Genomic DNA, 13,133 nt, shown 5'->3' with positions numbered 1-13,133 from the left:
CATGTTGTTGATTTTGTTCCTTCACATGGACAACATACAGGGAAAGATATTGCTACGTTATTTCATAGGTCTTTGCAGAATTTTAATCTTCAAGAAAAGCTTTTAGGAATTACAGTAGACAACACAGCAGCAAACACAACGTTTATGACGGAGTTATCATATTTGTTGGAAAACTTTTATCGAGAAGATCAACATTTTCGCTGTATGGCGCATATTTTGAACCTTGCTGTTCAGGATTTTCTTCATATTCTTTCTCTGGACGATGATTTTGATGAAGATCGTACCGCTCCCGAAGAAGATGAAGATGAAGACGAACAGAACATGGAAGACAGCAGAACTGCAATCTGTAAAATTAGAACATTATTTACAAAAATCAGAAGATCTGAGCAGCTTAAAAATAAGTTTCGCAGTTCACGTGAAGCTACAGCAGTGAACCCAATCAATCCAATTATTGATGTGCCAACAAGATGGCATTCCACTCATGACATGATAGGTTTAGCGTTGAAAGTTAGATCTGCATTAAATGTTTTGTGCGATGCTAATTTGGAATTGCAAATCTTTAAGATCACGGACTCAGAATGGGAACCCTTAGATAGAGTTTATAGAATTCTGAAAAAATTCACTGTAGTTTCAACAAAATTAGGCGGTGAGACCTATGTGACCATTCCATTGGTTGTTGTATCTTTTAACTTGCTTCTCGATAAGCTAGAATCTCTTGCGAATGATATGGGAGCAAGTGCTAAAAGGAACGAAATTGAAGAGAAAATTTTGTTGGCAATTCAAGCCGCTCACTCGAAAATGCTTAAACATTACCATCTTACGAACTGGATCTATTGTGCTGTATTGATACTTGATCCAAGATATAAAGTAGAAACATTTGGAATGACCTCATGGGGAAAAGAGATGTTAGAATCATCTCTCATGAAGTTTGAAACACTATATCGTCAATATTATGACAACTACACTCGTCAAGTACTCGATTTATAGTCTTCACAACAATCTGAAACAAATATTCGAAGCGAATATGATGACGACATAATAGATCTACATGTTCTTTACAAAAGAAAAGATTTGACTTCTCCTAGCTCTTCTCAATCAGTAGTAATGGGTGAGAGCTGGAGAAAGGAACTTGACCAATACTTAGCTCTGCCTCGATGCACCGCTGACGAAGATATATTACAATGGTGGAATTGCAATGCAAAACGGTTTCCTGTTATGGCGAAAATGGCTAGAGACTTTTTCAGCATCTCTGCAACATCTGTTCCCGCAGGACTCACCATCACAAAACACCGGACAAGACTAAATGATGAATCAGCACGAGGTCTTCTGTGCATCAATTCTTGGATAACGTGTAACTTAGCAGAAAAAATAAAAGAGCATATCAAGATTTATGGATAAAGTAAAATTACTTACTTTATTACTGTTTATAGGTATTATTATACAAGTTGAACTTTAAGTTCCAGTCAACTACATCACTATAAATTGTACACAATTAAACATTGAATCAATTAAATTGTTCATGGTAGCGACGGTCATGTTAAACATCTTATTATTGTCCATACAACATTTATTGAAATTTGTAAAGTTTGTTAAAAGTTTAATGATGAGAATGTAGAACTATAAACACTGTACACTAACCATCGCCACAAGTAAAGGAATGTAATAATTGTGAGACATCTATTTAATGTATCCATAAGTAGTGCCACTAGTATAGTCTGTTATAAATGTGAAGATTGTAAATTGTAAATTGTTTCCATTTTTTGTAACTGGAGTAAAGTGTGGATTCTTCTGGATTTCTGCATTATGTTCCTCTTGAGTATTAAAATTATAAATTGCTCCTTTTAATCATAATAATTGTTAGCACGACCTTATATTTGTTAATTATTGTTTTAATAGTATAAAATAATTGAATTAATTACAAATATGTAAAAATAGTAGTTATATGTATAGAGATCGTTATTTGTTATTGAAATAACATTATAGTTCGAATTCACTTTTGATGCAATTCAATATCTTAAGAGTTGTTTCACCACATATAATTTGTTATATAATACTGTCTAGAAGAACGTGTAAAGATCTAAAAACTTGTAAATTATTCTAAAGCAACCACACAACACATTCACACATAAACACATTCAACCGCCTTAACTTTCGAGACATTCGTAGTAGTGTTGGAGATTGTACGTATTATTTGAAGTATTGTTATACATTATTGTATTATATTGTTGAGTTATTGTGAAGTATGTGTGTATTTCAAATGCAGTCGACATGTTTTACATAGTCATGTTCAAAAAACCTGATACCTATCTGTTAAAAAAAAATAGCACCCTTGCATAGGACACTAATAATTTTATCTTTAAAAAAGAATTTCAATCGGTCAAAGAAAATTCATATTCGGATAAATTCCACAGAAGGCTTTACAAAGAAAGGTGGGTGACTTTTTTTTTTGACAAGTCTGTATATATAAGATACAGTAATATTTTGTTGCCCCTACATAGCCTCTGTTTCTTAAAATATTAGTAATTTAGATTTGTATAAACGAACGACATTTATTAGTACAGTGTTAAGATTTCTTCTAAACAGAGGTAGATCCAGTGTATTGGGTAGATACAGAGATTTAAAAAAACTAAAAGTGCATTAATGAAATACAGGGTGTCCCAAAGGTAATTGTAAAATTTAAAACCACAGATTTCTGGCACCAAAACAAGGAAAAATCTTTATATGACATATACATCGGAAATGGATAGGGGCGGAGCTGGACAGCTCCGAAAGTGGGGGGAAAGGAACTTCACACCTGCCTACCGGGATGACGATAGAAGCTAGGAAGGAGGTTCAAAAATACATAAAAATCATATTGGCTTGACATGTTAAAAGCTTGTTACCTAACTGAGCCAGAGTTTCTCCATACGTCATTTAGGGATACACCGAATGTCTGCACGGCAGGGGTAATGAAACTGCGCAGTGCAGATGAAAATCACACAGAAAAAAATGTTATGTATGGCACGATTGCACGCACATCTACAAGGGGAGTCAAAGCAAAAATTATTTAGCATGATTGCATAGTCTCAGGGGGCAATGGAAAGCGGTATACCAGATAGAAACTTGCAGAGGGAGGGTAGACATACGAACAAGTATAACTGGTCATGTCATGTAATAAAATAACAGGCAGAATCCACAACGACATACATATTTGTAACGTATCTTATACAGAATACAACTACAAACTACTAGGCCATACGTGCTAACAATAAACGTACCTACAGATAATGTTTAAAGTGCTGTCGTCCCACATCTATGCAACGTGCTAATCGTGAGTTTCAAATGCATTCCGTCACTTCCGGTGTGTTGCGTAAATGTTCACATGCACTTTCAAGGCGGTTCTATTCCCTAAGTGTAAAGTTGATTTCCCCCTTCTACTATTTGAATCTGTCTAGCTCTGCCCCTGTCCACTTTCGGACTATATGACATATAAACTTTTTTCTTGTTAACTGTGGTTTCATCTTTCACATTACTTTTGGGACACCCTGTATATCGATAACATTGAAACAAATTGGTCAGTTCTTAGCAGAATATATTAGGACTTCTGCTGCTTGTCGTTGAAGAAGTAATGAAATCAATATTATGTAGAATTATTGCTAATCGTGAAATAATTAATATAAGTTTCTGTACGGAATTCAAACTGAAAGGATTTTGGTAGATTAAGATACAATACAAAGACTAACCATAATTCGTCAGAATAGTTTTCAAAGAATAAATTACAAAAAAATATTCGTAAGATTAGTTTTGAAGGTTATCAAATCAAGAAAATAAAGTGTTGAATTATAAATAGTAGTATATTGTAGTTGAGAAAAAAGTGCTTTCTAGCGCTAGATTTTTATTTGGAGGGCGGCAATAACGTCGGAATAAATTGACAAATTCGAATAATGTTTTCATGCTCTGGAAACAAGCAACCATGCTACATTATGGAAATCTGCATTCAGTTTCTTCCGAAGTTCTTGAAAAACAGTGCCCTCTCAGTAACTGGGCAGAGAGAAAAGGGGCTCAATGGAATCAGTGAAAGCCACTAATATAGTAGTAAACATATTTTAAGTAGATTTTGCAGTTAAAAGTGGCCTATTTTTGTTTATATAGCTATAAATATTTTTCGTGTGTATTTCTTCTATAACATTTGTTAACACTAAATTATTCTCATGTAAAGCATAACGTGTCATGTCACTGTTTATCAAGAAGGATCCATGTTTTTGTACATATATGCATGCACTTATCTGAAGGAGCTCAAGAACTGTCCGTTATTCCAAAGGCTCAAGAAACGTACTGTAAAATATTGAAAAATATATAAAATACACATTACGTTTCTTCATTACAAAAAAAAAAAATCCCGAATATTAAGACATTTGCAGTTCCAAGTCAGTTTATGTAGTTTCTAAATCTGTTGTTGTTTTTTACTTTCTAGTTTGTAAATGTGAAGTTAAAATAATAGTAATCATAATAATAAAGAAGTTGTTCTTTAAAATAAATGATTCAAAACCGCAATTTTCAATTCGAAAAATAAAACCTAACTCTTGAGCTTTTTTAAAATTATTTTTAAAATTGTATATATAAGATCTCTTCTTATTTTACTGCAACCGCTCGTATGATGAAAGAGAAAGACATTTCTGCTTTACGTAGGTAATACAAAACCAGTTAATGTTGAACGGAAGACAAAGATAATTCTTAATTAGTAGCACACAAAATTATGGTGTTTAAAATTTATTTTCTTTTTTTCTTTTATTTTGCATAATCTTGGTAATTATGTCCAAAATAATAGCAGATTCATTTTGCTCCACTACAAACACGAAAATATATGACAATTTGGAATTATTCATATTGCTAGGTGCAAGAAAAAGTATATATACAGTGCGTACCGTAGGTACTTGGGACCCCGGGACTGATTAACAACATGAGGCCCCCTCTCATATTTTTGTATTATAAACAAATGGCAAAAATCAAACATACACTAAAATAAACTGTCGTTTTTCCGGTATCAGTGTTTACAAATAAAATGTGGCAATAATTTATTAACATTTCAATGTAGCTACATGGAAAGATATGTGACATCAGGGACGCGCAGGAAGTAGATTTTGGGGCCCAAACTCCTCCTCCCTTGAAATCCCGACTTTTCTGTAAATGTTACCTAATTTTAGGGGCGATTTTACAAATTTTAATACAGTTTGTCCTCATATTGAATTTGTACTACCCCGAAAAGCTTTGGATCCCCTCCCCCGAAATAAATTTCTACTTATGTCTATGTATGACATTATTAAAATTCTATGGTTAATAAGAGTAATATATATATATACATATATATATATATATATTTAAACTTTTTTATACTTAAACTACTGCGAAGAGTAGTATGGAGACTAAAACAAGATATTTCCGAAAGGAAACAATTTAGTGTTTTGTCCTACTTAGTTGAGTAACAATAACTTTGTGGGCCCCCAAAGCTAATTTCGTCGCCACCGAGGGGTGACTTTTTCCCTGGCGTACAAACAGGTCTGCAGTATCCATGGCAATTTATTCAAATTAGAGCAGTAAATTTTTCAATTTCTCATGTATTATTCTTTATTCAGTTCTCAGAGTAGGAATTTTGTAAGCCGTACTGTTTTTTTCGTGGCCCTTATGGGTGAGGGCCCAGGGGCACTGCCCCAGTTACTCCTGCCTAGTTAGGGTATTGGATATATGCTTATGTAATGCATTACGACCTTAAGAATGTATTGAAAGTGAGACGCAAACTATGCGAAACATCGGACTTTGAATCTAACTTGTTTGGTAATCCAATTCGAGATCACACATAGCAAAGATGAGTGAAGTAGCTCCCACCACAAGGTTCAGGAAGTTCGTGCTATAAAGTGTCAATTATACACGGAGAAGTGAAACAGTAATACATCATTTGATCAATTTGAAACAAAATATATTGTAGTAATAATTTACCCTATTTGTTAAGATAATGAACGTTATATTCTGTTATTAAAATGACAGTCAAAGCAGAATGTATTGGATAATAAGTGAGAAATTGTAAAATTTCAATTTCGGTACGATTAAATACATTCGTGATGATACGTGTTGCGTTATCCGTTAGGAGATATTGAACATTTCTGATTCAAAAGTAGGAAATAAACTACTGTATAGTACTGGAGTTAATTTAATAGAGTTGAATTGTATAGGCAGTACTGAGGCTATGTGAGACAAAGTCTATTGCTGAAAGTGAAATATGGGTTACTACTAGGGTTTTATCCTAGGTATGATATACCCACTGATGATTAAACCTAGAACACGCATGGAAAGCACTAGCGCTAGCAAATTAGCTATGAAGAGGTACACCATTCCGTAATAGTCAAGAATGAAGGCTAAAATAAGAAGGGGAAACGACAGACTGTACAATGTAACACTTTCACAAATTTATTTCGAGACTTTCGAGACGAGACCGAGACTTGGCCGTCGAGACCGAGACCGAGATCGAGACAAGCATCTGTTGACCGAGACAAGACCGAGAGCGAGACGGCGATTTTTGACTCGAGACGAGATCGAGACCGCTGTTTATCAACCGAGACGAGACCGAGACTGTACAAAGTCTCGTCTCGTCTCGTCTCGATACCATCCCTAAAATGCAGAGGTCTTATTAAACGCTTACAGGGTCATAGGTTTAGAGTAAATGCAGAGAAAACTAAATACATGGAAGTTCGTCAGGATCGTAATACGGCAACTCATGGATGCGTAAAAATATGGAATAATACTTTTGATAAAGTGAATACTTTCAAATATCTGGGATCAATATTAACAGACGAAAACCATATTCACGAATAAATTAAAGTCGATTAAAAGCAGGGAATTCGTGTTACTATTCAGATCAAAATCTCTTGTCGTCGCGAATTCTGTATATACTTCTTTGGGTAATGGGCAAATAGAGGCGCGAAAATTGAATTTGGAATAAACATTATCGTCTACGGGAAAAATACGCAAATATGCAAAAAAAATACTTGTTTTTTTTTTTTAAAAAAAAACGATGTTTGAGTTTTTATTATATTTTTCAATAGTATTTAGTAAGACCTTTAGAAGGAGCCTATACTCGCCTTGTGGAAATATACCATTAGCGAACTACTGGTAATCAAATTTGGACCAAGTTGATATTTTAAATATAAAAGTCTAATAAGAGGCTGCTTATCACATAAGACAGATGATCGAGTGGTAAACGCAGTTGTACTGCATGCCAAAGGTCTTGGAATCGAACTCTATTCCCCCCTTACGAATTGCTTGTAAAGATAAATAAACCCAAACGTTTAGAGGTTCTAGTAAAATTGAAAACTTTACTAGACAATCACGACAGCTCGTCAAACTGAACGAAACGCAGTCTTGAGAATTTGTACTGTTAAGTCCAAACGATGTGAAGCGCTTAGATGGGAATTACAAACTACTACTAGCAAAGTCCTACTACGTTGAACATCGGTTCAATGGAAAATACGAATTCTTCATTGCTCGAGAAACCAACGATGCAAATTATGGTGATTATAACCAGAAAATAAAACACATGTAGGTTTATTTGCAAACAAAAACTTTAAAATATTGTATTGTGCAAGTTCCGTCAACAATCCAGTTAAACCTCACCTAAAAATAAATAAATAAAAAAATAAATAAATAAAATAAAAAAAATACGGTGAGTTTCGCTAAATCTGAGGTAAACTTTTAAGGTTACACACATGTAATTTGAACCTCTCATTTAAAATAAACAAATACGTATTTCAGCGTTCTTTGATTTTCGCTACGTAGAAGGGATTAAAAAAGTCAGAATGGTTCGCTAAGATATCCTCCATACGTGGTGTCGTGGAGCCATTTGCTAGTACCTTCGTACTTCTTTATGCGTTTAAATTTGCTGCTCGTATTATCTCTTAACCTACATGCTCTTAAACAAGTAGAAAGAAAGTACGAAATAAATTACAAAACTATTTAGAAGCTTGAAAACCGGTTTTATTTGTCTGCAAATTGTGGGGTTTTGTGTTGAAAGATACAAGAGTTGTATTATTTTGTTTTTAAATGTTTATATATACTGTTGGTACACTTTAGAAGTTTATTAGGAAGATACATACGTAATAGATATATACTTCAATTCAAACTTTTTACATCTAGAATCAAAGCAAGATAAAAGAACACACGTTGACATTGACAAAATTTGTGAGCTCCAAATACTCAAGTTTCTAGAACTCGAAATACATCAAGTTTCTTCATTACAAAGAAATGAAGTTGTTATTTCATTTTATGAAAAAGTTTCTTTCTAAATATTAATGCTGTGCTATGTAAGTAGTTATTTTATTTTCAAAAATACTTTACACAGAAAAAAATACACTACAAGAAATTGATAATTATACACAAGTAGTGTCCAGCAACCAGATTTCTTAATAAATTTTACAGTCTCTCACGAAGATACAATATGAAGCTCTGTAAGTCATTTTTAGACAACTGAGCTTTTGTTCTAAAAATGCACTGATAATGAAAACAAGAACTGCTTCTTTACATATACAAATGTTTTTGTTTGCATGCAAATTTATGATCACAAGCCTAGGAATGTCATTGTTTGAAATAATGTATAAATTACATAAACTTGCCAAAATTCACCAAAAGAGAAAACTGAAATACATCTCACAGATTCATGGATATATCATACCTTTATTCTTCTTAACGACATTAGATCAAAAATAGTAAAAGCGCCTCTCCTCTGTTACAAGTTTCAATAACAATGTAACATTACTAATATTACTCTTATTGTAATATTATTACAATATTAGGTTTTGGTTCAATTCTCTGTTCCTTCTCGTCACTGGAAAAAAGCACACTACACACTAGACAGAAGACGCAGTGAGAGGCACATCTTCTTCATTCGGTCTTCGGGAAGTATCAGTGTTGCAAACCAGAAAATTCAAAAGCAGCAAGTAGAGGGAAGAAAAGTAAAACAATTAAAAGTAAATGGAAAATTAAAAAAAAAAGTATAGCTATTGAAGTATCTGCTTATTGCACCTTGGTGTTTTTGACTTGTGTGTCTGAGATGAAAATATATTGATATAATTGTTTCCTAATCGCTAAAATATGACATTCATTAGGGTGGATTGCACCATTCTCTGATAAAGATAAATTATCGGAATGATCCAACCTTGTCGCGGTAGTAGATCTCATCTTACACAAAATTATTTGCGACCAGTACGACATGACACACATGACCTTGCGACCAGTGTTACCTTATCTGACGATTAAAAGATATCAGGATAGTGTAGAATTGGCCCTATAATGTGCAAATGTTCGAATGGTGTGAAATTATCAAAAATAGTTTGTAAGTGTCAAGCTAATTTATGTTTGAAATAACGGGCGAACCAAAAGTTTGGGCACGGTAGAGTAACTGGAGAAGAACACTTCTAATCAAAAATGCGCAAAAAAAAAAAAGATATTCAGTATGTTTCAAGAAGCTATCCGATTATATCAAACGCAACACTCTAACTCCACCTTCTGGAAGGGAGTGGCGGGCATTGATTTTTCAAATGGAAACTCCAATATTTTATTGAAGATTCGGAGACTACATCGCAAATAGTGTAAGGTATAATCAAAACTTTCTCGTCGATGTGTGATATCGCGCTGTAATCGGCGAAATTAGATACTCCCCTCTTCGTTCATGAGCTTGATGTTAGCTCCGACCATCTGTACACGGTGCAATATTTTGGGAAATACGCGTCGGATCAACAAAGTTATTCAATGGTACCAAACACGATAACGCATCCTACCGCTAAGTGGGGTTAGCTGAGACATTTGAAATGGAACCTTTTTTTTTCTTATTGCAGAGTCGGATTCTGCGCACAAGCCTGTATAAGATTTAGTCGAAACATCGTTGTCGCTGTGTGACGTGGCGCCTTAATGGCGAAATCAGGAGAACTTCCTATATGAATTTTAATTAACTTCAATGCTGTGGACATTGTGAAATAAGTATATATGCGACCAAAAAACAAAATAAAATATGTGACTATTGGGCTTGTTAGGGTGTTTAGCGTTCCTTTTCCGCAGTGGGACGCGAGAGAGTGGACCTACAGTTGAAAGTGGGATTCGAACCTCTATTAGGTTTAGGAACCGAGATGTTCCCCATGAACAATTTCCGACGAAGATCGTCCGACCGTCGTCGGTTATTGGGTGGCAGCAGCGAAAAGGGTGAGCTAGTGCTGGTTCAAAAGCGGATGCCTATTTGTCGGCTTTGCAGCGGACACCGTCACGGGCCCGGCGCTGTTCAGGAACGGCAGCTATGAGACAGACGGTTGTCTTCGGCCCAGCAGTGGCAGGACATCGTCCCCCGAAGCGACGGCATCATGAAGATTTTCGCCATCGTTTCGGCTGACTTGTACGAGTAGTCTCACGATACTGCTCGCGGTCTCGCATAGTTTTAGATAGTTGATATTATCGAATTCTTTCTTTTCTTCTTTTTGTTATTATTATTATTATTATTATTGCATGTTATATTATCTGCTAGTAGTAGTAGTAGTATCAGTAGTAATAGGAATTATAGCATTAGTTGTAGTAGTAATAGTAATTGAACTAGTAGCAGCTGTAGTAGTAGTAGTAAATCTACCATTAGTAGTAATAGTTGTAGTAATAGTAGTATTGTAGTAGTACTAATAGCAGTAGTAGTGGTAGTAGTAGTAGTCTGTTGTAGTATTTTTTCTTTTTATTTTTAATCCTTTCATCCTTTAATTTTTAAATGTCTATAATGTGTCATCAACAAATTGATCACATCGGACCCTAGACAAGATTTGATTATGCCGTTCAAATATAATTTCAAAACTAAATGAGTTAATATTAAAGAGCATTGTGTGAACAGAGTGCACATTTCAATACGTATGTATGGCACCACCTTAATTTCGAGGCATGGAGGCCTCTTAAGTACGTTGATCGACCTTTTGTTCGGGATAGACATGACGAAGATTATAGGCGTAACCTGTAATTTCCGCATTATAGTGGAGTATTTGTACAAGAAGTGATACCTGTGTGTGTGTGTGTGTATGTGCGTATTCATTTCATTATTGTTTTCTCTTCTCACATGCAATGTATGGACGTGTGAATTATAACACGTTTAGTGACACATGACATGGGATTGCAACATTGGGATGCATTGCTCGTTCGTTCATTCACACGCTAAAGCGACGTTCACTTGAACGATTCGTTTATAAGTGGCAGGTCCTTAACGGTGACGGAACTGTTAGTAACAATTGACGGTCTAACAGCAAAATGTTTTTCTTTTTTTATCCCAAACAGATAATTTACTTTCGCCGATTATAGCGCCATAGTATGCATCGACGGAAAAGTGTTGATGAAACCTTACATAGTTTGGGCCGCAGAATCCAAATGTGCAATCAAAGATTGGGGTTTCTATTTGAAATTGAAATTTCAAAGTTGACCCCACCCCAGCCGCAGAGGGTGGGTCTAGAAATTCAAGTTTGATTTCGCCAGATAGTTTTTTAATATTACTAAACACGTGTTTTTTGTTTTTCGATTCAAGGTTAAGTTCTTGAGTTATTCCACCGTGTCTAGACTTTTGATTCATTCTGTATATATATAAACTAACTGCGTTTTAAGTTGAAGTACTCTGAAAATATTGAATTCTTTTAGGCACCACCCGAATTGTCTCGTTCCTGTCGACCCTAGAGAGTAATAGGACAGACTGAAATGATATTCAGAAATAAAGCAAAGTGGCGAGAAATACAGTATATTATATTGTTATACTGAAAGTGATTAAACAACATTGTGTACTACGCTATCATCCTTCTAAATATTTTAGTTTGAGAATAAGAATAATAGTTCTGCCAATAAAGGTAAGCAGGCATCTTACCACTTTCCTGTGTGACAATAATTTTGCTTTTTTTTTTATTAAATCCAAAAATAGGGTTAAAGCCGAAAATTAGAATTAAAAAGAAAAGAAAATACGCCAACAAAGCAATGCACACGTTATCGTAGTCGAGTTCGACTTTTCTGGGACAGTATACAGCGAATATGAAATTAATTTAATTACAAGAGGACAAGAATAATCTCTATTCTAAAGGTTACTGTTTAATGAATGTTATATGCATAAAGGTTAAGGCAAAACGAATACGAAGACTGCACACGTACTGTTACCTTACCCATGACAGGATAAGTTAATTTCAGAACTATATTTTGAAGCTCAACCGAACTAGTATCTGCTGTTTACGAGAAACAAATTTAGAACATCCTTCTTTGTTACGCATCCTTTTCACTTCGCATCCACTGCTCTAAACATTTTAGACAATTCCTACATAATACACTACACACTTTTTGATGTAAAATTTAAGAAGTATATTATTACTGTTTTCAACATTCACATTAATGTTTTCCCATCCTATTTCGTTCATTGATAGATCTACATCACTAACAGAATTAGTAAAGGATATATGAACACAGTGTTCTCGAGAGAAAATACTGTCTTCGATTGAGGACTCTGAATTTGTATCAACCTTCCTATTACTTGTTGTAAATGAATTCTAATACCGACATCTCTTTCGCTTTAGCTTTGCAAAGCCTTCTTATTTGGTTTAATCTTTTCTGCAGTTGCTGTTAGTATTCCTGTTCGACCACTTCTCTTTTTCCCACTGTTGGTTTTTTTAAGGGGGTAGGCAGCCTTCGGATAAGGACGGATATTCTGAGTGGTTACTAACGTAGTGGAAAATATTGCTTCAAAATATAACAAATGTAGTTTCTTGGATAGCTAATGTAAGCGAGCATTCAGGCAGAAGCTCTGATGACCCATTGTCCATACCCTCAGATGTGCCAGCAATATTCCGTGCGGTAAGGTTGTCTATAATTTTCGTTGGTGAGACGGTGCGTTTCTGTTCAACGAGGGATTTGGACGGTCATTTACTGAAGATATCAGGTATTAGTCTTCTGTAAAAGGAACACTGTTGAAAGGGTATTTTACAGCCTTTTTTTAAATTCAGATACGATATTCTATTGTGTCGTAGCACAGGGGTATACCCGTCCTATAAACTCATCAATAGAACGAGGAGAAATAGTTTTTTCTTGGATTATTAATCAGCCAGTCATTGTACACCCGATTG

At 34.8% G+C, this 13,133-nt stretch overlaps 1 protein-coding gene across 1 annotated transcript; it reads left to right on the top strand.

Annotated features, from left to right (window-relative positions):
* Window positions 1-204: 204 nt before the first annotated feature.
* Window positions 205-987, top strand: LOC145676618 (uncharacterized). The gene has a single exon (XM_081747451.1). The coding sequence runs from the start codon at window positions 205-207 to the stop codon at window positions 985-987; it is 783 nt and encodes a 260-aa protein (XP_081603577.1).
* The last annotated feature ends 12,146 nt before the right edge of the window (window positions 988-13,133 follow it).

Source organism: Thermobia domestica, unplaced genomic scaffold, assembly GCF_964235325.1.
Source record: "Thermobia domestica unplaced genomic scaffold, izTheDome1.hap1.1 HAP1_SCAFFOLD_245, whole genome shotgun sequence".
Lineage (NCBI taxonomy): Eukaryota > Metazoa > Arthropoda > Insecta > Zygentoma > Lepismatidae > Thermobia > Thermobia domestica.
This window is presented reverse-complemented; position numbering and strand designations above follow the sequence as displayed.

Coding starts and splice junctions, on each gene's coding strand:
- LOC145676618 (XM_081747451.1), top strand. CDS start 205: ATGGCGCATATTTTGAACCTTGCTGTTCAGGATTTTCTTCATATTCTT.